At 52.5% G+C, this 27,175-nt stretch overlaps 2 protein-coding genes and 1 long non-coding RNA gene across 5 annotated transcripts in view; 2 read left to right on the forward strand and 1 right to left on the reverse strand.

The window, feature by feature from the left end:
- SPTBN4 (spectrin beta, non-erythrocytic 4) overlaps nt 1–17,837 on the forward strand; it is a 114,870-nt gene extending 97,033 nt beyond the window's left edge. The window contains 11 exon segments of the mRNA XM_017887463.1: nt 1,264–1,508; nt 6,630–6,768; nt 6,868–6,952; nt 7,368–7,564; nt 9,124–9,743; nt 11,093–11,162; nt 11,778–11,882; nt 11,884–12,071; nt 13,354–13,527; nt 13,672–13,714; nt 16,788–17,837. Of these exon segments, the coding sequence (XP_017742952.1) occupies nt 1,264–1,508; nt 6,630–6,768; nt 6,868–6,952; nt 7,368–7,564; nt 9,124–9,743; nt 11,093–11,162; nt 11,778–11,882; nt 11,884–12,071; nt 13,354–13,527; nt 13,672–13,714; nt 16,788–16,946 (2,025 nt within the window). The 3' untranslated portion in view covers nt 16,947–17,837.
- On the reverse strand, nt 7,436–19,010 carry LOC108539056 (uncharacterized). 2 transcript variants are annotated; one of them, XR_001888262.1, is made up of 3 exons: nt 18,920–19,010; nt 18,653–18,815; nt 7,436–7,524 (listed from the first exon to the last, which is right to left on the reverse strand). It is a non-coding gene; the product is annotated as an uncharacterized LOC108539056 (long non-coding RNA). The 2 variants fall into 2 exon arrangements; XR_001888261.1 differs by lacking the exon at nt 7,436–7,524 and adding an exon at nt 17,950–18,051.
- Nucleotides 18,257–27,175, forward strand: part of SHKBP1 (SH3KBP1 binding protein 1) — a 16,251-nt gene continuing 7,332 nt past the window's right edge. Inside the window, exons 1-12 of one of the 2 annotated variants that reach the window (XM_017887461.1) lie at nt 18,257–18,385; nt 18,626–18,679; nt 18,791–18,836; nt 18,945–19,018; nt 19,510–19,568; nt 19,806–19,886; nt 21,664–21,825; nt 21,906–21,996; nt 22,086–22,276; nt 23,662–23,777; nt 24,709–24,796; nt 24,912–25,028. In XM_017887461.1, the coding sequence (XP_017742950.1) occupies nt 18,300–18,385; nt 18,626–18,679; nt 18,791–18,836; nt 18,945–19,018; nt 19,510–19,568; nt 19,806–19,886; nt 21,664–21,825; nt 21,906–21,996; nt 22,086–22,276; nt 23,662–23,777; nt 24,709–24,796; nt 24,912–25,028 (1,165 nt within the window). In that variant the 5' untranslated portion in view covers nt 18,257–18,299. The remainder of the gene's footprint in view (nt 18,386–18,625; nt 18,680–18,790; nt 18,837–18,944; nt 19,019–19,509; nt 19,569–19,805; nt 19,887–21,663; nt 21,826–21,905; nt 21,997–22,085; nt 22,277–23,661; nt 23,778–24,708; nt 24,797–24,911; nt 25,029–27,175) is intronic. The other variant, XM_017887462.1, reaches the window with a different exon arrangement.

Here is a 27,175-nt window from a genome sequence, read left to right on the forward strand (position 1 = left end):
CCATGCCCAGCCCAATTATTTTTATAAATCCTACTTAGAAAGTGACTTAGAAGGCCGGGCACGGTGGCTCAAGCCTGTAATCCCAGTACTTTGGGAGGCCGAGACGGGCAGATCACGAGGTCAGGAGATTGAGACCATCCTGGGTAACACGGTGAAACCCCATCTCTACTAAAATACAAAAAACTAGCCAGGCGAGGTGGCGGGCGCCTGTAGTCCCAGCTACTCGGGAGGCTGAGGCAGGAGAATGGCGTAAACCCAGGAGGCGGAGCTTGCAGTGAGCTGAGATCCGGCCACTGCACTCCAGCCTGGGCGACAGAGCGAGACTCCGTTTCAAAAAAAAAAAAAAAAAGTGATTTAGAAATCAGGCTGAGAGATTGACAGCAATAAGTGGTGGATCTGTTAGAGATGGGGAGGTCACGCCAAAAGAAATCAGGAGATTTAACCAACAGAGTGAGCAGCAGGCTGAGCGCAGTGGCTCATGCCTATAATCTCAGCACTTTGGGAGGCTGAGGTGGGAGGACTGCTTGAGCCCAGGAGTTCAAGATGAGCCTGGGTAACATAGTGAGACTCCATCTCTATTACAACATATATGTATGTATCCTGGTGCAGTGGCATGCACCTGTACTTCCAGCTATTAGTAGGCTGAGGCAGGAGGATCACTTGAGCCCAGGGTGTCAAGGCTGCAGTGAATTGTGTTTGCACCACTGCACTGCAGCCTGGGCAACAGAGCAAGACCCTGTCTCAAAACAAACAAACAAACAAACAAAAAACCCAAAACCCGAAAGACAGAGTGAGCAGAACTCATACAGCAGAATGAATGGAAATTGGGTAGGGGACTAATAGCAATTGAACAGACATCGTGCAGGAAACTGGGCTACTACGAAGGAGTGGGTTTGAAATAAACCAAGTTAAAAAAAAATTAGCACATCTAAAAGACATCAAAGTGGAAAGGGGTTTCCTGAAAGACCCAAGGTAGAGGTGGGCCTGCCTGAAAACATAGGTGACAGACCCAATAGAAATAGAGCTCTCAGACCAAAACAAATCAGGCAGTGGGCTGAAAGAGACGTGGTAGTAGAACTAAAAGAAGTCAGAACACGGGTAAGTCAAAGAGAAATCAGGCAGCAGATATGACAGGAGCCTGGCTGTGGGATCACAGTGTGAGGCTCCTTATATCTTGGGCTTCCGTGCTGGAGCAGATGGCGGGAGGGAGGGCACAGCCTGGGCCCCATGGAGGGCTGGCGCCCGACCTGGCATGCCCCTCAGGTACGGCAGCTGCAGGAGGGGGCGGCCCAGCTGCGGACGGTGTATGCGGGTGAACATGCCGAGGCCATCGCTAGCCGGGAGCAGGAGGTGCTGCAGGGTTGGAAAGAGCTGCTGTCAGCCTGCGAAGATGCCCGCCTGCACGTCAGCTCCACGGCCGACGCCCTGCGCTTCCACAGCCAAGTCCGTGACCTGCTTTCCTGGATGGATGGCATCGCCAGCCAGATTGGGGCAGCCGACAAGCCCAGGTGCCCCTCATCCCTCCTCGGGCTTCCTGCCTGCCCCTGGCGGCCTCCCCCAGCCAACCCCAGCCCATTGACAGCCCCCTTCCCAACCGAATGACAACAGCCAATATCTGTGTGGCACCTCTGTGTGCCAGGCACTGTTCTAGGTGCTTCGTGTGTATTCAGACCCCATTTTTAGGCCTGTCATTGGGGACTTAGGTCATGGGGCATCCTTCTGTCCTCTGTCCTTCCCAGTTGCCCATTATTACCCTCTCCATGGGATGTCACAGCATGAAACAGGCTAAAGACAGGATGGGCAAGGGAGGTGTGGGACTGTATTTGTGAGGGTGGGTGAAGAATTGTAACAATTCCAGCATCGCAGTGGCTTCATTAGTAGGCATTGACTTATTGCTCACATAGTGGTTGGATGTGAGTGTCCGGCAGAATCCTGTCCCATGGTGATTGGGAGCCAGGGTCCTTCCATCACGCCACCCTGGGAGTCACATGCTGGACCTTCTGCATCCCGCTGCAAATGGGAAAAGACAGAAGGAGGATTACACAGAAGGTTTTAGGGATAAAGCCATCACGCACACACTGCCAGTCTAGTGGCCTAACCTGTCTGCCAGGGAGGCTGCAAATTGTTCTTCTTTTGAGACGCAGTCTTGCTCTGTCGACCAGGCTGGAGTGCAGTGACACAGTATCAGCTCACTGCAACCTCCGTCTCCCAGGTTCAAGTGATTCTCCTGCCTCAGCCTCCCAAGTAGCTGGGACTACAGGCACTCACCACCATGTCTGGCTAATTTTGTATTTTTAGTAGAGATGGGGTTTCACTGTGTTGGCCACTCTGTTCTCAAACTCCTGGCCTCAAGTGATCCACCCGCCTCAGCCTCCCAAAGTGCTGGGATTACAGGCGTAAGCCACCATGCCTGACCTAGGCTGGAAATTTAGTCGCATGGTGTGGCCAGGAAGAAAAGGACCTGGGGAATCAGGGACACCTGGCATTGCTTCTGGGAATGCAGGGCCTGGAGCCTGCATTCATTTACTCAGCAAATATGTATTAAATGCATATGGTGTGCCACGTGGTGAGCAAGGCCAAGCCCTTGCCCTGAGACAGATTGCATTCTCATAGCACTTATTACTTTCTGAAATATAGTATGGGGGCGGGGCATGATGGCTCATGCCTGTAATCCCAGCACTTTGGGAGACTGAGGCAGGTAGATCACCTGAGCTCAGGAGTTTGAGACCAGACTAGCCAGCATGGTGAAACCCCGTCTCGACTAAAAATACAAAAATTAGCCAGGCATAGTGGCGGACGCCTGTAATCCAAGCTACTTGGGAGGCTGAAGCAGGAGAATCGCTTGAACCCAGGAGGCAGAGGTTGCGGTGAGCCAAGATCTTGCCACTGCACTCCAGCCTGGGTAACAAGAGCAAAACTCCATCTAAAAAAAAAAAAAAAAAGAAAGAAATATAGTGTGGGTATATATACATAGGAAGGGAATGATAGCTGGCAAAGTCTCTCTGAGGATATGCATTTGACTGGAGACCTGAATGAAGTGATGGGTGAGTCAGGTAAAGTTTTGGGGGAAGAGTTTTCTAGGTGGACGGATCCACAAGTGCAAGGGCCCAGAGGTGGGCTGTAGTTAGGCATGTGTGAGGAAGAACTAGAGATCATTGTGACCAGATGGAGGGAGGAAGTGAGGAAGTGCAGGGTGAGAGGAAGTGAGGTCAGAGGGGCACTGGGACCCTGGAAACCACACATGGTGAGGAGATACCTTCTCTATGAGGAAGGTGGGAGCCATGCGAGAGTTTAGAGCAGAGTGGAGTGATGTGATGTGTACATTTGAGAAAAATAGGCCAGGTGCGGTGGCTTATGCCTGTCTTCCCAGCACTTCGGGAGGCCAACGCGGGTGAATCACTTGAGGCCAGGACTTTGAGACCATCCTGGCCAATGTGGCGAAACCCCGTCTCTACTAAAATACAAAATCAGCTGGGCGTTGTGGCAGACACCAGTAATCCCAGCTACTGGGGAGGCTGAGGCAGGAGAATTGCTTGAACCTGGAAGGTAGAGGTTGCAGTGAGCTGAGATCGCACCACTGTACTACTCCAGCCTGGGCAACAGAGCGAGACTCCATGCTAAAAAAAAAAAAAAAAAAAAAAAAAAAANTGAGAAAAATAGGCCAGGTGCGGTGGCTTATGCCTGTCTTCCCAGCACTTCGGGAGGCCAACGCGGGTGAATCACTTGAGGCCAGGACTTTGAGACCATCCTGGCCAATGTGGCGAAACCCCGTCTCTACTAAAAATACAAAAATCAGCTGGGCGTTGTGGCAGACACCAGTAATCCCAGCTACTGGGGAGGCTGAGGCAGGAGAATTGCTTGAACCTGGAAGGTAGAGGTTGCAGTGAGCCAAGATTGTGCCATTGCACTGCAGCCTGGGCAATAAGAGCAAAATGCCATCTCAAAAAAAAAAAAAAAAAAAGCTGGGCTTGGTGGCTTACGCCTGTAATCCCAACATTTTGGGAGGCTGAGGTGGGCGGATCACTTGAGGTCGGGAGTTCGAGACCAGCCTGACCAACATAGAGAAACCTTGTCTCTACTAAAAATACAAACTTAGCCGGGTGTTGTGGTACACGCCTATAATCCCAGCTACCTGGGAGGCTGAAGCAGAATTGCTTGAACCTGGGAGGCAGAGGTTGCGGTGAGCCAAGATTGTGCCATTGCACTGCAGCCTGGGCAATAAGAGCAAAATGCCATCTCAAAAAAAAAAAAAAAATTAAATATACAGGGAAGTAAAGGTAACCCACATGTGTATCGTGAACACGTGGCTTGAACAACCGTCAACATTTGGCCAATGTAGCCAGAAGAGGTGGCTCACGCCTGTAATCCCAACACTGGGAGGCCAAGGCAAGAGGATCACTTGAGCCCAGGAGTTTGAGACCACCCTACACAACATTGTGAGACCCCATCTCTACAAAAAAGAAAAAATTAGTCAATCATGGTGATTCTTTAAAAAAAATTTTTTTTAAAAAAATTAGTTGGGCATTGTGGTACATGCCTGTAGTCCCAGCTACTCTGGAGGCTAAGCCAGGAGGATCTCTTGAGCCTAAGTGGTAGATTCAAACCATAGCATGAAGCCATGATTGCCATCTGATGGAACTTCAGAAACTTGGAATTTGTTTTGGACATAAGATAGCTTAGAATGGTGCTGTCCAATAGTTGTATAACATGAGCCACAAATGTGAGCCACATATATACTTTAAAATCTGTGGCCATATTAACAAAGCAAAGCAAATGAAAATTAATTTTAGTAATACATTTTTATTTAACCTGACATACCCAAAGTATTATCACTTCAACAGGTAGTCAATATTAAAACTACTAAGGAGGCCAGGCAGTCTCAAACTTCTGGCCTCAGGTGATCTGCCCGCCTCAGCCTCCCAATCTCAGTGGAGCGGAGATTGCACCACTGCAGTCCAGCCTGGGTGACAGACAGTCTGTCTCAAAAACAACAACAACAAAAACAAAACTATTAATGAGGCCAGGCGCAGTGGCTCATGCCTGTAATCTCGGCAGAGATTGGGAGCCTAAGGCGGGTGGATCACCTGAGGCCAGAAGTTCAAGACCAGCCTGGCCAACGTGGCGAAAACCCATCTCTACTAAAAATACAGAACAAAAAATTAGCCAGGCTTGGTGGTGGGTGCCTGTAATCCCAGCTACTCGGGAGGCTGAGGCAGGAGAACTGCTTGAATCTGGGAGGTGGAGGCTGCAGTGAGCCAAGATCACGCCATTGCACTCCAGCCTGGGCAAGAAGAGCAAATCTCGTCTCAAAAAAAAAAAAAAAGCCGGGTGCGGCTGTAATCCCAGCACTTTGGGAGGCCAAGGTGGGCGGATCGCCTGAGGTCAGGAGTTCGAGACCAGCCTGACAAACGTTGAAACCCCGTTTCTACTAAAAATACAAAAAGATTAGCCAGGCGTGGTGGCGGGTGCCTGTAATCCCAGCTACTCAGGAGGCTGAGACAGGGGATCGCTTGAACCCAGAAGGGGGAGGTTGCAGTGAGCGGGGATCGTGCCACTGCACAACAACAAAAAACTATTAATGAGACATTTTACATTCTTTACTGTGCTAACTCCACAAAATCTGGTGTGCATTTTACACTTCATATCAAAATTCTGACTGGCCACATTTCAAGTGCTCACATGTCTAGTGGCTACTGCCTTGGAGAGCACAGACTTGCAAGGTTAAAATCATTGGCTAGTGGAACCTTCAGAAGCATAGCTAGGAAAAGTTAGAAAATTTGGATCTTGGCTGGGTGTGGTGGCTTATGCCTATAGTCTCAAACTTTGGGAGGATGAGGCAGGTGGACTGCTTGAGCCCAGGGGTTTGAGACCAGCCTGGGCAACATAGCAAGACCCGGTCTCCACAGAAAATAAAAAAATTAGCTGGGTGTGATGGTGTACACCTGCGGTCCCAGTTACTCAGGAGGCTGAGGCAGGAGGATTGCATGAGCCCAGGAGGTTGAGGCTGCAGTGAGCTGTGATCTTGCCACTGCACTCCAGCCTGGGCAACAGAGCAAGACCCTCTTAAAAAAAAAGGAAGTTTGGATCTTGGAATCCTAGAAGATTAGAATCACCAAAGTGTGAAATTTTAGAAACTTAGAAAGTTTGAATCATTGAATTAGTGAACCATGGGCCCTCAGAACTTGGTCATCGAAAGTAGGTGTCTCAGCCTGGTGCAGTGGCTCATGCCTGTAATCCCAGCACTTTGGGAGGCTGAGAGAGGCAGATCACCTGAGGTCAGAAGTTCAAGACCAGCCTGGCCAACATAGTGAAACCCCATCTGTCCTAAAAATACAAAAATTAGCTGAGCATGATGGTGGGCGCCTGTAATCCCAGCTACTCAGGAGGTTGAGGCAGGAGAATCACCTGAACTCGGGAGGTGGAGTTTGCAGTGAGCTGAGATTGCCCCACTGCATTCCAGCCTGGGCCATAGAGTGAGACTCCATCTCAAAAAAAAAAAAAAGAAAGTAGGTGTCTCGAGGTGGTGTGGGATGTCAGCCTCAAGGATTCGGGGTCACCAGGAGCCATATGTATGGAGCAGGCTGAGGAGGCTGCCCGTGGCTCAGATCCCTGCCTGCCACCCACTGCAGGGACGTGTCATCAGTGGAGGTGCTCATGAACTACCACCAGGGCCTGAAGACTGAGCTGGAGGCGCGGGTGCCTGAGCTGACTGCCTGCCAGGAGCTGGGGCGATCTCTGCTGCTCAACAAAAGTGCCATGGCTGATGAGGTGGGGATCAGGGAGGGGGTCCCCCTCTGCCACCTGGGCACATTGGGGTGGAAGCCATTCCACACCCTGACTTTCCTCCCACCCACCTGCCACTCCCAGATCCAGGCACAGCTGGACAAGCTGGGAACCAGGAAGGAGGAGGTGTCGGAAAAGTGGGACCGCCATTGGGAGTGGCTGCAGCAGAGTGAGTGGGGGCCCAGGCATACGTGGCTCAAGGGCACAGGGACATGTTCCAGCCTGTCCAGCCAAGGCCCAGAGGGTGACAGGAGCATGCTTTGCACCCTACCCATGGGTCTCCAGAAGCAAACATAAGGGCCTGGAAGGGTGGACAAGGGGGCTGCCTTGCCATTGAATACCCACCCCCCAAAAAAAGTCTTAAAGTCCTGGGTGGGGGACATTAAGGAAGGAGGAATGGGAGTCAGAAAGGAGGAATGATGCCCACTGAAATAGCCCCAGCTTCTGTCATTCCTGCAGAGCCCAGGATGGTCAGGGCTGGGGTATGGAAAGCCGCAGGGGTGTGGAAGGCCGGGGGAAACAGCCATTGCCCTAGGAAGGGCTCCAGATGCCCTAGAATCCTTACCCTGCATGCCCCTCCTCAGTGCTGGAGGTGCACCAGTTTGCCCAGGAGGCGGTGGTGGCTGATGCCTGGCTGACAGCCCAGGAGCCGCTCCTGCAGAGCCGGGAGCTGGGCAGCAGCGTGGATGAGGTGGAGCAGCTTATCCGGCGACATGAGGCCTTCCGCAAAGCGGCTGCAGCCTGGGAAGAGAGGTTCAGCTCTCTGCGGCGCCTGACCACGGTCAGCTCCCCAGATCCTGCCCCATTAACCCCACCCCCACCAAGACCCCCCACACCCATGGCTCTATATGAAACAGACACACCCGGACATGGTGCTTAGTCCTGTGTTGTGTGAGTGCCAAGACCCTTGCTAGGCTCCCAGTGGAGCAGAGGGACAGACCTGTCACCAGTGACAGCCCAGAATGTCAGGGATGTGATAGGGGAAGAACAAGCAGAGGGATGGTGCCTGGGATGGGGAGAGGGAGGGGAACTGGCCTGGGGATTCTGTTCTGAGACTTGAATAATTAGGTGAAGAGACTAGTAATAAAAAGGATTAGGCCAGGTGTGGTGGCTCATGCCTGTAATCCCAGCACTTTGGGAGACCAAGATGGGTGGATCACTTGAGGCCATGAGTTTGAGACCAGCCTGGCCAACATGTTGAAACCCCATCTCTACTAAAAATACAAAAATTAGCTGGGCAAGGTGGTGCACACCTGTAATCCCAGCTACTCGGGAGACTGAGGCAGGAAAATCACTTGAACCTGGGAGGCAGAGGTTGCAGTGAGCCTAGATCGTGCCACTGCACTCCAGCCTGGGTAACAGAATAAGACTCCATCTCAAAAAAAAAAAAAAAAAAAAAAAAAAAAATGCTTTAAGACTGAGTGGGGTGGCTCACACCTGTACTCTTTGGAAGGCCTACGCAGGAGGATTACTTGAACCCAGGAGTTCAAGACCAGCCTTGGCAATATACTGAGAACCTGTCTCTACCAAAACCAAAAGCAAACAAAGAAAAAACAGCCAGGCATGATGGCATGTGCCTATAGTCCCAGCTACTAAGAGGGGTGGCTGAGACTCAAGGATCACTTGAGCACTGGAGGTCGAGGCTGCAGTGAGCTATGATCTTGCCCCTTGCATTCCAGCCTGGATGACAGAGCAAGACTCTGAAAAAAAAAAACAAAAAAAAAAAAAGGCCGGGCTCGGTGGCTCACGCCTGTAATCCCAGCACTTTGGGAGGCCGAAGAGGGCGGATCACAAGGTCAGGAGATCGAGACCATCCTGGCTAACACGGTGAAACCCTGTCTCTACTAAAAATACAAAAAAAAAATTAGCTGGGCGTGGTGGCAGGCGACTGTAGTCCCAGCTACTCGGGAAGCTGAGGCAGGAGAATGGCGTGAACCTGGGAAGCGGAGCTTGCAGTAAGCCCAGATTGTGCCAATGCACTCCAGCCTGGGCGACAGAACAAAAAAAAAAAAAAAAAAAAAAAGTCTTAAAAGTCCTGTGTGGGGGACATTAAGGAAGGAGAAATGGGAGTCAGAAAGGCACGCAGAGAAATTGATTTACTCAATTTTTTAAAAAGTGATTTAGCCAATTCTTAAAAGAGAAATAGGTGTTTGCCGGCGAGAATAAGGCTTTAAGTTCTTGACAGAGAGCAAAGCATCGCACAGGCCTGGACACCTTGCTTTTTCAAGGAACTGATCAATTGAGTGGTGAGGCAGAAAACCCAGGCCGCCTCCCCCGACCTCCCCCTTACCCCGCCCCGGCCCGACGCCTCCAACCTAACCCTGGTCCCTCCATCCCCAGATCGAGAAAATCAAGGCGGAACAGAGCAAGCAGCCGCCCACCCCACTGCTGGGGCGCAAGTTCTTTGGGGACCCCACGGAACTGGCGGCCAAGGCGGCGCCCCTGCTGCGGCCAGGGGGCTATGAAAGGGGGTTGGAGCCCCTGGCCCGCCGGGCCTCGGACACGCTCTCGGCCGAGGTGCGGACTCGGGTGGGGTATGTGCGCCAGGAGCTCAAGCCCGAGCGCCTTCAGCCGCGCATTGACCGGCTGCCGGAGATCCCGGGGAGGGTGGAGCCCGCGGCCCTGCCGGTCGCACCAGAGGACGCGGCGGAGACCCCCGCGGCCCCCGTGGCGGCGGAGCAGGTCCGGCCACGGCCGGAGCGCCAGGAGTCAGCTGATCGCGCAGAGGAGCTTCCCAGGAGGCGACGGCCCGATCGGCAAGAGTCAGTCGATCAATCCGAGGAGGCTGCGCGGAGGCGGCGGCCGGAACGGCAGGAGTCAGCGGAGCACGAGGCGGCACATAGCCTTACCCTGGGCCGCTACGAGCAGATGGAGCGGCGGCGCGAGCGGCGTGAGCGGCGCTTGGAGCGGCAGGAGTCCAGCGAACAGGAGATGCCCATCAGAGGAGACCTAGTCAAGGGGTGAGGCGCCCACTGCATGACCAGGAAGTGAGGGGAGGGGAAAGCTGAGAGCTCCTGGCACAGCACAGGCCCAGTGAAGGGCCTTCAGGGCTCCGAACTTCCCAAGGAAGGAGATACCGTCGCGGTACCCATTTTGCAGAGGTGTAAACTGAGGCTGCAAAAGAATCGATGTGCCCATTATTACACAGGAAGGGAAGCCTTTCTCCAGACGCAGGTTCTCAGCCCCTGGGTTGTGACTCCTGCATCAAGTCTCCTGGGTGCCCCGAGGCAGGGATTTTGTCCTCTCTGTGCCTCAGTTTGTCCACTGGGCTGATAGTGGAACCCTCACCTCCTTGGAGAGAAGACCCTTTATCACAATTCTATGAGCAGCCTTATGAAGTGGGGGCTGTTGTCTTCTCCGTTGTACATACGGCTAGGGCAACTGAGGCGCAAAGAGGGCAAGTCACTCAGCTTAAACACACCAGGACTTTCAGAATCCAGAGTTGGCCACTGTGTGTTTTGCAGATCCGTCCAATCATCTCTGTGTGTCTCCAGAAAGAGGCCTTTGGTCAGGAGACAATGACTTCTTGACTTTTTTAAAATTTCACATTTCATGAACATTTGCTGAGTGCCCACTCTGCCTGACATGTGCTGAGTCGAGCGGCGACTGAACCAGTCCCATCCCTGACTTTAGAGACTCACAGTCAGTCCATTGGGGAAAACAGGCTTGTCATCAATGATGACCCAGAATTATCTGGGCTGGAATGGGGGTGATCGGGGGACTGGAGAGTCAGGGGTGGGTGGAGAAAGGCAACATTTACAAGTTATTCTTTGTGCTGCTTAAAATTCAAAGGGGTATCTGGGTGTGGTGGCTCATGCCTGTAATCTCAGCACTTTGGGAGGCTGAGGCGGGCGGGTCACTTGAGGTCAGAAGTTCGAGACCAACCTGGCCAACATAGCAAAACCCTGTCTCTACTAAAAATGCAAAAATTAGCTGGCGTGGTGGTGCACGCCTGTCGTCCCAGCTATTTGGGAGGCTGAGGCAGGGGCATTGCTTCAACACAGGAGGCAGAGGTTGCAGTGAGCCGAGATGATGCACCACTGTACTCCAGCCTGGGCAATACAGCAAGACTCTGTCTCAAAAAAAAAATTTTTTTTTTTCAAAGGGGCGAGAGGTTTGGTCCTCCATTCAGCAGACATGTCTCAAACACCTGTGGTACCTCAGGCGAGCATCTGAGAGAAACAGCTGCAGAAGTAGGCAGGGGCCTGGCACTTCCAGCTAAGAAGTGGAGGCTCCTCTGCCCAGCTAGGCAGGTCCCTGGGAGAAGGAACCCTGGTTTCATTGAGTCTTTCTGTCCCCCATCCCCCAGGAAGGCTACTCTGGCTGACATTGTGGAACAGCTGCAGGAGAAAGAGGCAGGCCCAGGGCTGCCTTCTGGGGTAAGTTGAGCCCCGGATGGGTGGGGATACAAGGACCCCTTTTTCAGAGCAAGGGGCAGGATCTCAGAAACAGTCAATGCCTAGCCCTGGCAGGACCCATTCCCTACCTGGAACCTGCAGAGACAGCATGGACTCTCAGGGTCCCCAGAATCTGAAAATGTCCCCCTTAGAAAGACGGGGCACCTACCTAAGAGACCCTTACTCCCCCTCCACAGACACACACACAGACTCTTCCCACATCTGTCCTGGACTCCGTATTTCTTCAGCCCAGTGGGGTCCCAAATTTCTTCATAGCCTCATACATGCACACACAGAAGGAAGCCCCAGGTTCCTCCTGCAGACAGAGGGGACACGCCCTGCTTGCACCCCCACCTCCAGAGATCTGGCTGCCTCTTCCCACCACCGAGAGGGATTCGAAACCAGTGAGTCCTAACAGACTCACTCCCAAGACCCCATGGGGCCCTAAGAATTGGGCCTCCAACCCTGAGGTCCTCCCATACTCGCCTCCAAGACAGACGGCCCTGCAGACGGGACCCCAGACCCATGACTCCCCCAAAACAGATGACCCCCACATCCCCTCCGTGGACAGCACCCCTTTCCCCTCCCTTCACACAGCCGTCGCTGCCTCAGCCACGCGAGCTTCCCCAGGCCGCCTGCCCAACGGGCTTGAGCCGCCCGAGCGGACACCGTCGGCCGGACCGGCCCCGGGCGCGGGACCGGCCCAAAGCCGCGACGGCGGCCTCGGCCCAGAGAGGGTGGTGAGGGCGGGGGAAGCCGGCGCTCGCGCTCCGCCCCGGCCCAGGGCGGCTCCGCCCCCGCGCCTCCGCCACCGCCCACTCACACAGTGCAGCACGAGGGCTTCCTACTGCGCAAGCGCGAGCTCGATGCTAACCGCAAGTCGTCCAACCGGTGAGCGTGTGGGCGGGGCTTTGGAAGGTGGGTCTCAGGCTCCGGGTGACCAATGAGTGGAGCGGTGGGACTGAGGAGCGGGTGTGGCTGAACTTCAGGCCCTCCGGCAGGTGGGGGTGGTAGGTGGGGCCAGAGGAGGGGGTGGATTAAATCAAGAAAGCCAACCAATGAGCAGGAGAGGGTGTGGTTTAACGTCAGACGCGCCAACCCGTTTGGGTAGTAGGTGGGGCCAGATGGGGGGGGGGGCTCAACTTTGATGATTCCAACCAATGAACAGGAAGGGGTAGGACCTAAGGTTCGTGCATCTAATGGCTGATGGATGGAGCTTAGGTGGGAACAGAGGGAAAATGTTCTGAAAGTGAATAAATTGGAACCTAACCTCTTAGCAACCAACCCGGGAGTTGACTAGCTAATAGCAAAGAGGGAGGCGTCTAGCTGAGAAGGTTTCAATGGTTTGTCGTGGAGCCTGGAGAGGTCACCCAGCCAGTGAGTGGGGTGGGTCCACCCTTTAAGTTTCAAATTGGGGGAGGGTCCGAAAAGGGTCAGAGCCCAAACTAATGAGGGTAGGGGTTGGGAAGGGGGCATCATCTCTTACAGGTTTCCAAATGAGGGTCTAGCCACGATGTACCTGCTCTTGGAGTCCAGCTCCTGCTTGTCCACCCTCTTTTTGTCCTACTGAAAGGCAGAATCTAGGGACAAGTGGAGCCAAAAAGGGGTATCACCAGCCAGTAATGGCGTGAGGGCTAGTCCCAAGATATGAAGTGGGCAGGACAGATTCAGATTTTGCTAGTGGAATCTGTAGGTGGTCTTTCTTCCTCATACCTAATGCCAAGGTAGGAATAAGCAAGGGCACCTAGTATATCTTGCTCTTGGAGGGATTCCTCCAGGATTGAGACTTTGGATGGCTGGAGAGACAGGAATTCTTTATTCCAGACAGTAGACCAATAGACCTTCCTTGAGAAAGCTCCATGATTGGGGAGGATTGAGTGGAGCAAAGGCTTATGGAGGAGACAGCTAAAGTCTTACCTTCAGGAAATTCAGTATGGGAGGGGATAAGGAAGGGAAACCCTAGCCTAGGCAAAGGCTTGGTACTGAGAGACTTAGATGCTCCCCTCCAGGCAGCAACAGCCACGAGGAAGAGCATTTTAGGCATATGGCCCAACTAGGGTGCAAAAGTCCAGAGGAAGTAAGGGTCAGGCATATTCAGCCCTTGAGGATGTTAGTGAAGAGGTATCAGGCAGAGTGCTGTGGCTCTGCCTTGAGCCCCATCTTGTCACTCCAGGTCGTGGGTGAGCCTTTACTGTGTGCTTAGTAAGGGGGAACTGGGCTTCTACAAGGACTCCAAGGGCCCGGCATCCGGGAGCACACACGGTGGGGAGCCGCTGCTCAGCCTGCACAAGGCCACCAGCGAGGTGGCTAGTGACTACAAGAAAAAGAAGCATGTCTTCAAGCTCCAGTGAGCCCCCCAGTGGGCAGGAGGGAGGGATCCAAGGCTCAGCTTCAATCCCAGTGGGACCCTGACTTCCCTGGGGGACACTTGGTGGGCAGGTGGGCTGGGCTCCTTCCCCAGATCTCTCAAGTTCTGTGTCCCTTCCTGCAGGACCCAGGATGGCAGTGAGTTTTTGCTCCAGGCAAAAGATGAGGTGAGATCTGGTCCTTTCCTCCCTCTGTGTGGACCTCAGTAATGACCTGGCTGGCTGGCTCCTGGCCCAGAGTGATGGGGCTGTGAGAAGGGACACTCATAGGCCAGAGTTATCAGGGCTGTAATGAGAAAGCCCACAGGCACTGAGAACCCAAAGGAGGTTCCTAACCCAGCGGGGAGTAGGAAGGGCTTCAGGGAGGGCTGCCTGCAGTTCTTGATGACAAAGTCCAACCTCTGCCGTGGTCACTTAGGTGAGACTGGAAAGATGGGAGGGAGTTTGCTTTAAAAAGGGGTGATTTGGCTGGGCGCAGTGGCTCATGCCTGTAATCCCAGCACTTTGGGAGGCCAAGGCGGGCAAATCACCTGAGGTCAGGAGTTCGAGACCAGTCTGGCCAACATGGTGAAACCCTGTCTCTACTAAAAAGTACAAAAATTAGCTGGGTATGGTGGCAGGTGCCTTAATCCCAGCTACTTGGGAGGCACAGACAGGAGAATCGTTTGAACCCGGGAGGCGGAGGTTGCAGTGAGCCGAGATGGAGCCATTGCACTCAAGCCTGGGGGACAACAGCTCGAGACTGCTTTCAAAATAAAATAAAATGATAAAATAAAATGGTGATTCAGAGGGATGGCGGGGGTCTAAAAAAAGGAGTGATTCAGGTCAGGCAGCATGGCTCATGCCTGTAATCCCAGCAATTTGGGAGGCCAAGGCAGGAGATTGCTTGAACCTAGGACTTCAAGACCAGCCTGGGCAACACAGAAAGATCCCATCTCTACAAATAATAATAATAAATTAGCCAGGAGTGGTGGCACACGCCTGTGGTCCCAGCTACTCAGGAGGCCGAGTGGAAGGATCATCTGAATCCGGGAGGTCAAGGCTATAATGAGCTGTGATTGTGCTATTGCACTCCAGGCTGGGTGACAGAGTGAGATTCTGTCTCAAAAACAAGAGGGGGTGGGGGATCTAGGTAGAGGGAACTGCAAGTGCAGAGGACCAGGAGTGCAGAATTGCAAAGGGTTAACTGCTGGAGGACAGAGTTCATGGAAGAAGGTCCCAGAAAGGTTCCCGGGAGATAGGTGTCTCAGGACATGATGGGCCATTTGGAGGAGATTGGATTTTTTATCTGAGGGCACTGGAGAGCTAGGGGGGATTACAGTGGTGTGTGAAAAAGATTCCCGGCCTGGCATGGTGGCTCACACCTGTAATCCCAGCACTTCGGGAGGCCGAGGTGGGCGGATCACCTGAGGTTGGGAGTTCGAGACCAGCCTGACCAACATGGAGAACCCCCACCTCTACTAAAAATGCAAAATTAGCCGAGCATGGTGGCACATGCCTGTAATCCCAGCTACTCGGGAGGCTGAGGCAGTAGAATTGCCTGAATCCAGAAGGCGGAGGTTGCAGTGAGCTGAGATAGCGCCATTGTACTCAGACTGGGCAACGAGAGTGAAACTCCATCTCAAAAACAAAACAGACAGGGCGCGGTGGCTCACGCCTGTAATCCCAGCACTTTAGGAGGCTGAGGCGGGTGGATCACGAGGTCAGGAGATTGAGACCATCCTGGCTAACACAGTGTAAAAATACAAAAAAATCAGCCAGGCGTGGTGGCAAGCGCCTGTAGTCCCAGCTGCTCGGGAGGCTGAGGCACAGTGGTGTGAACCCAGGAGGCAGAACTTGCAGTGAGCTGAGATCACGCTACTGCATTCCAGCCTGGGCGACAGAGTGAGACTCTGTTTCAAAACAAAACAAGCAAAAAACAAAGACAGATTCCTTTGGCTACCTGCATGGGTAGCCCAGGCCGTGGCCAGGGCCAGGGCAGGGACCCAAGTAGGAGAGCACATGGCTGGGCCACACAAGCCTGTGGGGAGAGGAGGAAGAGGAGTCTGAGAGAGGCAAGCGTGGAGGTGGTTTGAAGAGATGTTGAGAGTAATAACTAACACTTGTTATCTCTTTCGATCCTCACAAGATGCAATGAAGAAGTAGGCCTTTTTTTTTTTTTTTTTTAATGACACGGAGTTTCTCTCTTGTTGCCCAGGCTGGAGTGCAATGGCGCAATCTCAGCTCAATGCAACCTCCGCTTCCGAGGTTCAAGCGTTTCTCCTGCTTCAGCCTCCTAGGTAGCTGGGATCACAGGCATGTGCCACCATGCCCAGCTAATTTTTGTATTTTTAGTAGAGACGGGTTTTCTCCATGTTGGTCAGGCTGGTCTCAAACTCTTGGTGTCAGGTGATCCACCCGCCTCGGCCTCCCAAAGTGTTGGGATTACAGGCATGAGCCACCATGCCCAGCCAGAAGTAGGCCTTTACCCACTACATGACTTATTTTACTTATCTGCACAATGAAGATGAAAAGTAGTTTCTTGGCGTGGCATGGTGCCTCACACCTGCAATTCCAGCTGGGAAGGCTGGAAGGGTTTGGGAGGCTGAGGTGGGCAGATCATTTGAGGTCAGGAGTTCAACACCAGTGTGACCAATGTGGCGAAACCCCATCTCTACTAAAAATACAAAAAGTAAGCAGGCATGGTGGCGCATGCCTGTAGTCCCAGATACTCGGGAGACTGAGGCACAAGAATCCCTTGAACCTGGGAGATGGAGATTGCAGTGAGCTGACATGGAGCCATTGCACTCCAGCCTAGAGAAAAGAGCAAGATTCTGTCTCAAAAAAAAAAAAAAAAAAAAGTTTCTTATCGTAGGGTTACTGTGAGAATTAAATTGCTCCATGTTTAATTGATACATGATAAACTGATACTTAGCACAGGGCCTAGTAAATGTCAGTGCTCTAGTAGTGCCTGCCCATATTATTATCATTGTGTCATTTATCTCTGTAGTAGGAAGTATATATAATCCTATTGCATAAGTTTAAGGGAGTTAAACCACTAAAGTGTTTGGAACAGAGCCTGGCATATACTGCTTTGTAACTGTATCATCATCATCATCATCATCATCATCATCATCATCATCATCCCTTTTTAATAGATGAGAAAACTGAATTTCAGAGAGGGTAGTCTGATCTGAAATTCACCTATTATTCCAGCTTCCCTCTTCCAAATGCGGACTCTGTGCCCTGTTTCTTCCCCCAGGAGGAGATGAATGGCTGGCTGGAGGCTGTGGCTGCCTCAGTGGCGGAACACGCAGAGATCGCCCGCTGGGGCCAGACACTACCCACTACTTCATCCACAGATGAGGGCAACCCTAGGAGGGAAGGCGGAGATCGCAGGGCCAGCGGGCGCAGGAAGTGACTTCCACCCCCAGGGCTTGACACATCTGTCCCCCCTCTTTTCCGCACTGTGGGCACAAAGACACTTTTTCTTCCGCAGGGGCGGGAGCTCCTAGTTCCAACACTGAGGACGAGTGACATGGTGGGCACCGGAAAGGAGGGGACTTCTCCGGCACCCCAAGAAGTGGTGGGGAGATTGCTGCCCCTATAGCCATATCTCGGCCCCTTCCCACTCACCACCCCCACCCCAGGTGCTGGGGCTCCCTTATTTTTATGCAATAACTGAGCTTGATGGGGGTGGGCAGGGGCCTAGTTGAGCCAAGACCCCTGCCCCATCTGCAGATCCTGCCCCAAGAAGCTGGGGTGGTGGGGGCGGTAATTCCTGCCCCCCCTCTCTGCCCTAGGGATGGGCACGGGGGCGCTGGTGAGGTCCCCTGGACCATCCAGGGTGCTAGGGGTAGGGAGGGGATACCCCTCCCCGCCTTTACCTCACTTCCAATGCTGCCTTGATCTCTGTCTGGGAGGGGGGAGCGAAGGGGCCCTAGCCCCTGCACTCCACCGCCTCAGAGCCATGCGGTTAATTCCTGACTTAGTTTATTTTTGCAAAACGTCGATCTCCTCCTCCCCCGCCCCGCATCTGCGAAGGCTTTTAATGGGAGGGGCGTCAAAGCTCAAAACTGTCTTCCTCTCTCCTCCCCCCTCCAGTTGTAAATGCCACTTCATGAGGGGAGGGGCGAGGGGAAGCCCTCTCCCTGCATGCTTCTGGCTGGAGCACCTCCCTGGGGAGTGGGGGAATTGGGTTGTGGGCAGCCCCCATGGCCGCCTGGAGAAGCCGCTGGGGCCCGGGGGTGTGGGGCGGTGTGGCGGGCGCACACTGTATGTACCTATAATAAACCCTTTGGCTTTGACGGTCTATGGTCCTTTGTTTGGGTTTTCTGGGCTGCGCCCGGGAGAATTGAAAGGAGGGCTGTGGTGGCTGTAGGGGTGGGTGCGGGGTGGGGAGCGGGGCACGGGAGTACCGTGGCTGCAGAGGACATCCAGATGTACCCCTTGATGTGGACTTAATTTCGGGGTCTAAACACACGCCCCTTGACGAAGCACCTAGATGCCATACCTAAAACGAGAATCTAGAGGGATGGAGAATATTTCGTTATGCTTTGTAACAAACTTCCCCAAAGGCGACTCCGGGTCCGCCCCGTCCAGTTCAGGAAAGGCGGACCCCTTTAAGGAGGCGGAAAAGTTAACCGGGATGGGCAGGCGCTCTGTCCAATCGCTAGTGACCCCTGGAGTCTCTGGCCCAATGAGCAGCCGACGGAGGCGGGGTCTGGATGCACACCCGGAAGTGGGTGAGGGCCAGCCGGCTCGCCTGGGGGCCATGGCAGCAGCGGCTACTGCAGCCGAGGGGCTACCGAGTCGGGGGCCTCCCGGGGAAGTCATTCATCTGAATGTAGGAGGCAAGAGGTGAGTGTGGGAGACTCCTGAGGTCCCATCCTTGGGGGCGGGAAGCAGGGTGGGAGTATCCGCCTCTCTTGGGGGAATCCCTGTCCATCAAGGGTTGCTCCGCCCCCCGTTGGAGGCGCGAGAGCCTGGAAAAACGCCGGGGGACCGGGGAAGGGAGGGAACCCTGGATCCTGAGGGAGGAGGCCGCATTCCTCACCCGCTCCTCTTCATCTCTTGCGTCCGTTTACCTTCCCCGCCCAGATTCAGCACCTCTCGCCAGACTCTCACCTGGATCCCAGACTCCTTCTTCTCCAGGTGATCGGGAGAGCGAGTTTGGGGAGAGGGTAGGAGGGATGGAGAGGGCGTGGGAGACCTAATGAGCACTTCCCCGGCCCGTGACGCCTGCTCGTTGTCCCTTCCCTGCAGTCTTCTGAGCGGACGCATCTCGACGCTGAAAGATGAGACCGGAGCAGTGAGTCGGACAACAGCTGAAATGGGATGGGGGGATGGGTTGGTAGGAAGAGGGGCAGGACCCCCCTCAGTCCTCCCTTTTACCATCCTCTGCCCCACTTTCCCGCAGATCTTCATCGACAGGGACCCTACAGTCTTCGCCCCCATCCTCAACTTCCTGCGCACCAAAGAGTTGGACCCCAGGTTGGCGTGGAAAAAGGGGAGGGAGTCCCTCACTGTCTTCGCCCCCTGAGAAGTTCTTTCACCTCTGAATGTCCACATGAGCTCCATTCTATTAGAATTCTCATTCGGAACCTCGATCAAAGGCCGGGCGCGCCAGGGTTGCTCACGCCTGTCATCCCAACACTTTGGGAGGCGAAGGTGGGAGGATCACTTGAGCCCAGGATTTGGAGACCAACCTGGGCAACATAGCCAGACCCCATCTCTAAAAAAGCAAACAAGCAAAACTTCATGAGAACCTTGATCATTTTAAAATTATATGTCCTTTGATTTCTCCCTACACACACAAACACACTCACATTTCCTCCACCCATATCATCACTCCTTAGAATCTTGATTCCATCAAAACTTCCTACCCCTTGACATTCTCTGTGCAGTTTTGAAAATTGCCCTCTCAGAATTCTCTGCTCACCCCCACACCTAGACCCTGACCTCTAGTCAATTCCACTACCCAGGGGTGTCCACGGTTCCAGCCTCCTCCACGAAGCCCAGTTCTATGGGCTCACTCCTCTGGGTAAGTGGGAGCCCCAACTATTATCCTCATTGTATAGAAAACCAACTCTGTAGTGATGCTGCCTGCCCCTCTTCCCCTTCTCTCCTGAAAGAGGGCTGGGGTAGAGGTGGGAGGACTGGTTATAGCCCTGGCTGGGTCTGTATTGGTAGTGGGAGGAATACTGGTACTCTGTGTAGAAAGAAATGGGGTGGCCTCAGCATCTCCCTAAGTCCCAGCCTTTAAGTCCTCCTGTTGCAGTTCGTCGCCTTCAGCTTCGAGAGGAGCTGGATCGATCTTCTTGCGGAAACGTCCTCTTCAATGGTTACCTGCCCCCACCAGGTGGGCACTCCCAGTGGAATGGAGGGGCGTGGAGGTGGGCTAAAGACTACATTTCCCATAAGGCTGCAGCTCTTGGTGCCTGTGCTAGTGGGCCCTGAGATACAGTGGGGGGTGTAGTTCCCTATCAGGTGCTTGGGCTGATACTTGGAAAGGAAGTCGGAAACAGCATTCCCCATGAGGCTATGGGTCAGCTAGCCCTTGAGGCTCAGAAGGATGCCCTGGAGCCCCATGGGAGTTGTAGTCCAGGTTTGGTTTCTTTGTAGGGGGGCTTTGGAAGACCTTGGATTCTTTGCATGGAGGGGAGAAATATTGATAGGAAGTTACTGACAGTAATGCCCATGATAGCTAGCCCACTGACCATTGAAGGTATGCCCCAGTGGTTATTGGAACTAGGCTTTTCTGATTGGTAGAAGGAACAGAGTAGGGAAATTTCATCTACAGCTTTATTTCCCTAACTGCAGTCAGTACCTGCTACCTTCATGAAATTTGCCAGATATAAAGACCTGTAGTAGTATTTTTCCAACTGAGTTTTATCCTGTTTTCCAAAAAACAATCATTTTATTTGTTATTTATTTATTTATTTATTTTTTAATTTTATGAGACAGGGTCTGGCTTTGTCGCCCAGGCTGGAGTGCAGTCTTGGCTCACTGCAACCTCTGCCTCTCAGGTTCAAGCCTTCCTCCCACCTCAGGTCTGCCACCGAGTAGCTGAGATTATAGGCACTTCCCACCACGCCCGGCTAATTAAAAAGAAAAATCATCTTAAATGCAAGCTTTATATTATAAATACAAAGTAAACATGAAAATAAAACCCAAACATAGCAGTGTTATTAAACTCTGGCCTGGAGCCGTGGCTCACACCTGTAATCCTAGCAGTTTGGAGGCTGAGACAGGTGGATCACTTGAGACCTGGAGTTTGAGACCAGCCCAGGTGACATAGCAAGACCTCGTCTCTACTAAAAATAAAAAAAATTAGCCAGGTGTGGTGGTGTGCACCTGTGGTCCTACCTACTCAGGAGGCTGGGGTGGGAGGATCACTTGAACCCAGGAAGTCAAGGCTGCAGTGAGCTATGATCATGCCTTACACCCCAGCCTGGGTGACAGAGTGAGATGCTGTCTCAAAACAAAACAAAACGAAAAACAACTCTGGCTAGATGCTATTGCTTGTGAAAGGTGCAGTCTTCCCTTTATTAAAAGTGAAAATTAGGGCTGGGCACGGCGACTCACGCCTGTAATCCCAGCACTTTGGGAGGCCGAGGTGGGTGGATCACCTGAGGTCAGGAGTTCAAGACCAGCCTGGCCAACATGGTGAAACCCTGTGTCTGGCAAAAATACAAAAGATTAGCCATGTGTCGTGGTGGGTACTTGTAATCCCAGCTACTTGGGAGGCTGAGGCAGGAGAATTACTTGAACCCGGGAGGTGGAGGTTGCAGCAAGCCAAGATTGCACCATTGCATTCAGGCCTATGTGACAAGAGCGAAACTCCAACTCAAAAAAAAAAAAAAAAAAAAAGGAAAATTAGGTAATACTGCAGATTCATTAATATAACAGCAGCACCAAACTCAGTCTTCCTCTGTGCTGGGCTCAAGGGAACTGAAAGGGGAATAACTTGCTATGTGGTTTAGTGTCATTTCATGCCATGTCACTGTACCACCTAAAATCTTCACCCGGAGACTATGTCCCACACGTGGGGAGATCAATCACTGTCATAGTAAGTGCTTGCTGTGTGACAGCCACGATTACAATGACTGTTACTCTACCTCTTGTTCTCACTCTAGTGTTCCCAGTGAAGCGGCGGAACCGGCACAGCCTAGTGGGGCCTCAGCAGCTAGGAGGACGGCCAGCCCCTGTCCGACGGAGCAACACGATGCCCCCCAACCTTGGCAATGCAGGGCTGCTGGGCCGAATGCTGGATGAGAAAACCCCTCCCTCACCCTCAGGTACGATTCTATCTTGTGGAAGGTTGGGGGAGCTGTAGGGCCCCTGTGACCCTCTTCTGATCCCTACTCTTCCCCTCAAGGACAACCTGAGGAGCCGGGGATGGTGCGCCTGGTGTGTGGACACCATAACTGGATCGCTGTGGCCTATACCCAGTTTCTAGTCTGCTACAGGTGCTTGGGGAGGGAGTGGCCGGAAGTCCCAGCCCTGGTAATGGGAAGGGCATGCGGTGAGGGATGGTGGTGTCCCCTCAATCCTACAGGTTGAAGGAAGCCTCCGGCTGGCAGCTGGTGTTTTCCAGCCCCCGCCTGGACTGGCCCATTGAACGACTGGCGCTCACAGCCCGGGTGCCTGGTGGGGCTTTGGGTGAACATGACAAGATGGTGGCAGCGGCTACCGGCAGTGAGATCCTGCTATGGGCTCTGCAGGCGGAAGGCAGTGGCTCCGAGATAGGTATGACCCCAAGCCTTTTCCAGAACCCTCTGTCCTTTACATTCTACGGCCTGTTAAAATAACCCACCCCATAAAATGCTCAAACCCATAAGAATTCTCTGCCCTATTACATCTCTTTGTGTCATTAGAATGCTCCAGCCCTTCAGAATTCTATATCCTCTTAGAACTCCTTGGCTTCCTAGAAAAATCCACCCACATGCAATTCTCCCTCCATCAGAATTCCCTGCCCTGTTAGATCTCTTGGTTTTGTTAGAATGTGCCATTCTGTGTGGCCATTGGAAATCTCTGACTTGGCCTGGCGCAGTGGCTCATGCTTGTAATCCCAGCACTTTGGGAGACTGAGGCGGGCAGATCACTTGAAGTCAGGAGTTCGAGACCCCCCGGCCAACATGGTGAAACCCCATCTTTACTTAAAAAATACAAAAAATTAGCTGGACATGGTGGCACGTGTCTGTAATCCCAGCTACTCAGGAGGTTGAGGCAAGAGAATCACTGGAACCTAGGAGGCAGATGTTGCAGTGAGCTGAGATCACACCACTGCATTCCAGCCTGAGTGACAACAGAGTGAGACACCATCTCAAAAAAAAAAAAAAAAAAAGAAAAAAGAAATCTCTGACTTATGGCTGGGCACAGTAACTTACACCTGTAGTTCCAGCACTTTGGGAGGCCATGGCAGGAGGGTTGCTTGAGGCCAGGAGTTTGAGGCTGCCGTGAGCTACGTAAGCCATGATTGCACCACTGCACTCCAGCCTGGACAGCAGAGCAAGACCCTGTCTCAAAGCCTCAACAACAAATCTTGGACTTATTAATCTGTCCCCAAATAAATCTCAGCCCTCGTAAGAATACCCTGCCACCACTGGAGGTTTTTTTGCCTTGTTGCAAAGCTCAATGCTGTTAGAATTCCAGAAGTCTTTAGAATCCCATACCCCATCAGAAATCCTCTGGCCCATTTTATCCTAATTCCTGCTGGAATCTTCACTTTTTTTTTTTTGAAATGGAGTCTCTGTCTATTGTCCAGATTGGAGTACAGCTCACAATCTCGGCTCACTGCAACCTCTGCCTCCTGGGTTCAAGCAGTTCTCTTCCCTCAACCTCCCAAGTGTGCGCTACCACACTCAGCTAATTTTTATATTTTTAGTAGAGATGGAGTTTCAGCATGTTGGCCAGGCTGGTCTTGAACTCCTGGCCTCAAGTGATCCGCCCACCTCAGTATCTCAAAGTGTTGGGATTACAGGTGTGAGCCACCGTGCCCGGCCCCTGACGAAATCTTCTATCCTTCAAGCATTCTGTGGTCCCACTGAATCCTCTGGTCCTTGGAGTTTTTCCTCCCACCGCTCCTCCTCCATGAGGCAGGGTTCTAGCCAAGCCCTTTTTGCCCACTGCAGGGGTCTTCCATCTGGGGGTGCCTGTGGAGGCCTTGTTCTTCGTTGGGAACCAGCTCATTGCTACAAGCCACACAGGGCGCATTGGGGTGTGGAATGCCGTCACCAAGCACTGGCAGGTCAGAGTTCTGGCCAGCCTGGCTGACCCCTTCCCAGTTTTCCAGACCATACAGACCCAGGGAGGGGTTCGCATCTGCCCCCACCCCCATCCCCTAAACCTGGAGGAAGCCAGAGAACCGGCAGCTGGCCAGAGCCTGGGGATGTCTGTGATAAAGGCCTAAGGAGCATCAGGGAAGTCTTCCTGGAGGAAGGGCTGCAGAGCCCACATGAAGCATGAATGTGTTTGAAAAGGAGGAGGGAGAATTCTCTGAGACTGGGTGAGAGAACAGGTTAGGGGAGATGCTGTAGGAGACAAGAACTGGCTTGGCTCGGTGGCTCACACCTGTAATCCCAGCACTTTGGGAGGCTGAGGTGGGAGGATGGCTTTGGGAGAAAGACAGACAGAGGCAGAGAAAGAGACAGAAAGGGAGAAAACCAGGCAAATAGAAATAAGAAATAGAAAATCAGAAAGAGGTGACAGAGAAGGGTAGACAGAGTCAAACCAGACTGAACCACTGTGGCAGATGGGGGAACACAGAGAGATAAAGGGGGATGAATTAGAGTCATGTCAGAAGTAGAGTGGAGGCCGGGTGCGGTGACTCCCGCCCGTAATCCCAGCACTTTGGGAGGCCGAGGCAGGAGGATGGCTTGAGCCCAAGAGTTTGACACCAGCCTGAGCAACATGATAAGACTCTCTCTACACAGAAATTTAAAAAATTAAAACTTTAAAAAGTACAGAGTCCAGGAGAGGCCAAGAGTCAGAGAGAGATGCATCAAAGGGAGGAAGGGAGGGAACAAGACAGGGACAAGGTAGGCCTGGGGTGGATGGGGCTGGGGAGCAGTGGGTGGGTTCTGGAGGTGGAGGAGAGGGCCCATCCTCTGTGAGGGGTCACCACGGAAGCAAAGGAGTGGAAGGGCTCCCGGCTGCAGCCTGTCCTGCCCCACCCCCAGGTCCAGGAGGTGCAGCCCATCACCAGTTATGATGCAGCAGGCTCCTTCCTCCTCCTGGGCTGCAACAACGGCTCCATCTACTATGTGGGTGAGCAGCAGCCTGTGTCCTGGGTGCCCGAGACCCTCCCCTGGGAGAGGGGAAGGGAGGGAGAGAGGCTGGGGCACCTGGAACAAACCCGCTCTACCCTCCCTGCCCACCCCAGATGTGCAGAAGTTTCCCTTGCGCATGAAAGACAACGACCTCCTTGTCAGCGAGCTCTATCGGGACCCGGCAGAGGATGGGGTCACCGCCCTCAGTGTCTACCTCACCCCCAAGACCAGTAAGCTATGACCCATCTTCCCCTGCTGCTGTCACCAGCCAGCCCCAGCCCCAGCTTGTAGCTATCCCCCAACTTGTGTAGCATGACCCAGGGGGGGTTATCGAGGGGCAGCAAATTCAACTCTCTCTCTCTTTTTTTTGTTTTTTTGTTTTTTGAGACAGAGTCTTGTTCTGTTGCCCAGGCTGGAGTGCAGTGGTGCAATCTTGACTCACTGCAACCTCCACCTCCTGAGTTCAAGCGATTCTCCTGCCTCAGCCTCCCGAGTAGCTAGGATTACAGGTGCACACCATCAGGCCTGGCTAAAACAAAAAAAGAAAGCATATTAGTGATTTCTAGAGGGTATCGGAAGTGAGAAATGTAGAGCTGCTGCTAAAGATCAGGAGGTTTATTACGGGGGTGATGAAAATACTCTGGAATTCGTTCATGGTGATAGTTGTACAACCTTGTGAATATACCAAAATCCGCTGAATTGTGCATGTTAAAATGGCAAATTTTATGGTATGAGAATTACGTCTCAAAAATTAACCCATTCTGCATTTGATGTCAAGAAAACAAAACAAAACCTGTCTCAAGTAAGAGAACTCAGCTTCATCTGCTGTAAAACCTGCATCTGTGGTGTTTTATGAACATGTGAACATCATGCCTTAATCACAAAGATGGGAAAGAAACACAAAGATTAACTCCTAATGGTCCACTCTGCCCCCAGTGGAGAGGCTGGTCACGATCTAGCACCTAGAACAGTGCTTATACAGGGATGCTCAGTAAATATTTGTTGAATGACTGGATGAGAGTTGAATCTGGCTGGGCACAGTGGCTCACGCCTGTAATCCCAGCACTTTGGGGGGCTGAGGTGGGCGGATCTGAGGTCAGGAGTTTGAGACCAGCTTGGCCAACATGGTGAAATCCCATCTCTACTAAAACTACAAAAATTAGCCAGGCGTGGCAGAGACTGTAGTGAGCCTGCTGCCCAGGCTGGAGTGCAGTGGTGTGATCTCAGCTCACTGCAACTTCCGCCTCTTGGGTTCAAGCAATTCTCCTGCCTCAGCTTCCTGAGTACGGGAGGATTACAGATGCGCATCACCATGCCCAGCTAATTTTTCTACCTTTAGTAGAGACTGGGTTATGCCATGTTGGCCAGGCTCAATATGCTTCCTATACCTATGGATTTGCCTGTTCTGGACAATTCATGTAAATGGGATCATACATTATGTGGCCTTTTGTGTCTGCATTTTTCACTTAGCATAATTTTTGAATGGTTAGTGTTTTCTGGGTCTTAAGATATCTTTACCTATTCTAGGTTACACAGATCTTCTCCTGAGTTTCTTCTAGAAGATTTACAGTTTTAGTTTTTACATGGAAGTCTGTTCTATCAGAAATTAAATTTTATGTATGATGTGAGGTAGGGATTATTCTTTTTAAAAAAAAAAAATAGAGAGAGGGTCTTGCTCTCTTGCCCAGGCTAGAGTGTAGTGGCATGATCTCAGTTCTCTGCAACCTCTGCCACTCGGGCTCAAGTGATCCTCCCACCTCAACCTCCTGAACAGCAGAACCACAAGCTTGCATCACCACACCTGTCTAATTTTTGTATTCTTTTGTAGAGACAGGGTTTTGTCATGTTGCCCAGGCTAGTCTTGAACTCCTGGGCTCAAGTGATCCTGACACTTTGGCCTCCAAGTGCTGGAAATACAGACTTGAGTCACTGTGCCTGGCCATAGCTGCTGCTGCTGCTGCTGCTGCTGCTGCTGCTGCTGCTGCTGCTGCTGCTGCTGCTGCTGCTGCTGCTGCTTCTTTTTTTTTTAAAGCAAAAATAAGTTAATAATACACCTAACTTCACGGCAGATTATCCCTTTCTTCTTTGTAAGGCCTTTTTCTTATTTCTGTCTTTCTTTTTTTTTTTTTTTCTTAGACAGAGTATCGCTCTGTCATTCAACCCAGGCTGGCGTGCAATGGCGCAATCTCGGCTCACTACAACCTCTGCCTCCTGGGTTCAAGCAATTCTCCTGCCTCAGCCTCCCAAGTAGCTGGGATTACGGGTGCCTGCCACCATGCCCGGCTAATTTTTGCATTTTTAGTAGAGGCGAGGTTTTGCCACACTGGCCGAACTGGTCTTGAACTCCTGGGATACACCTGCCTTCGTCTCCCAAAGT

Source organism: Rhinopithecus bieti, unplaced genomic scaffold (assembly GCF_001698545.2).
Source record: "Rhinopithecus bieti isolate Rb0 unplaced genomic scaffold, ASM169854v2 scaffold_15776, whole genome shotgun sequence".
NCBI lineage: Eukaryota > Metazoa > Chordata > Mammalia > Primates > Cercopithecidae > Rhinopithecus > Rhinopithecus bieti.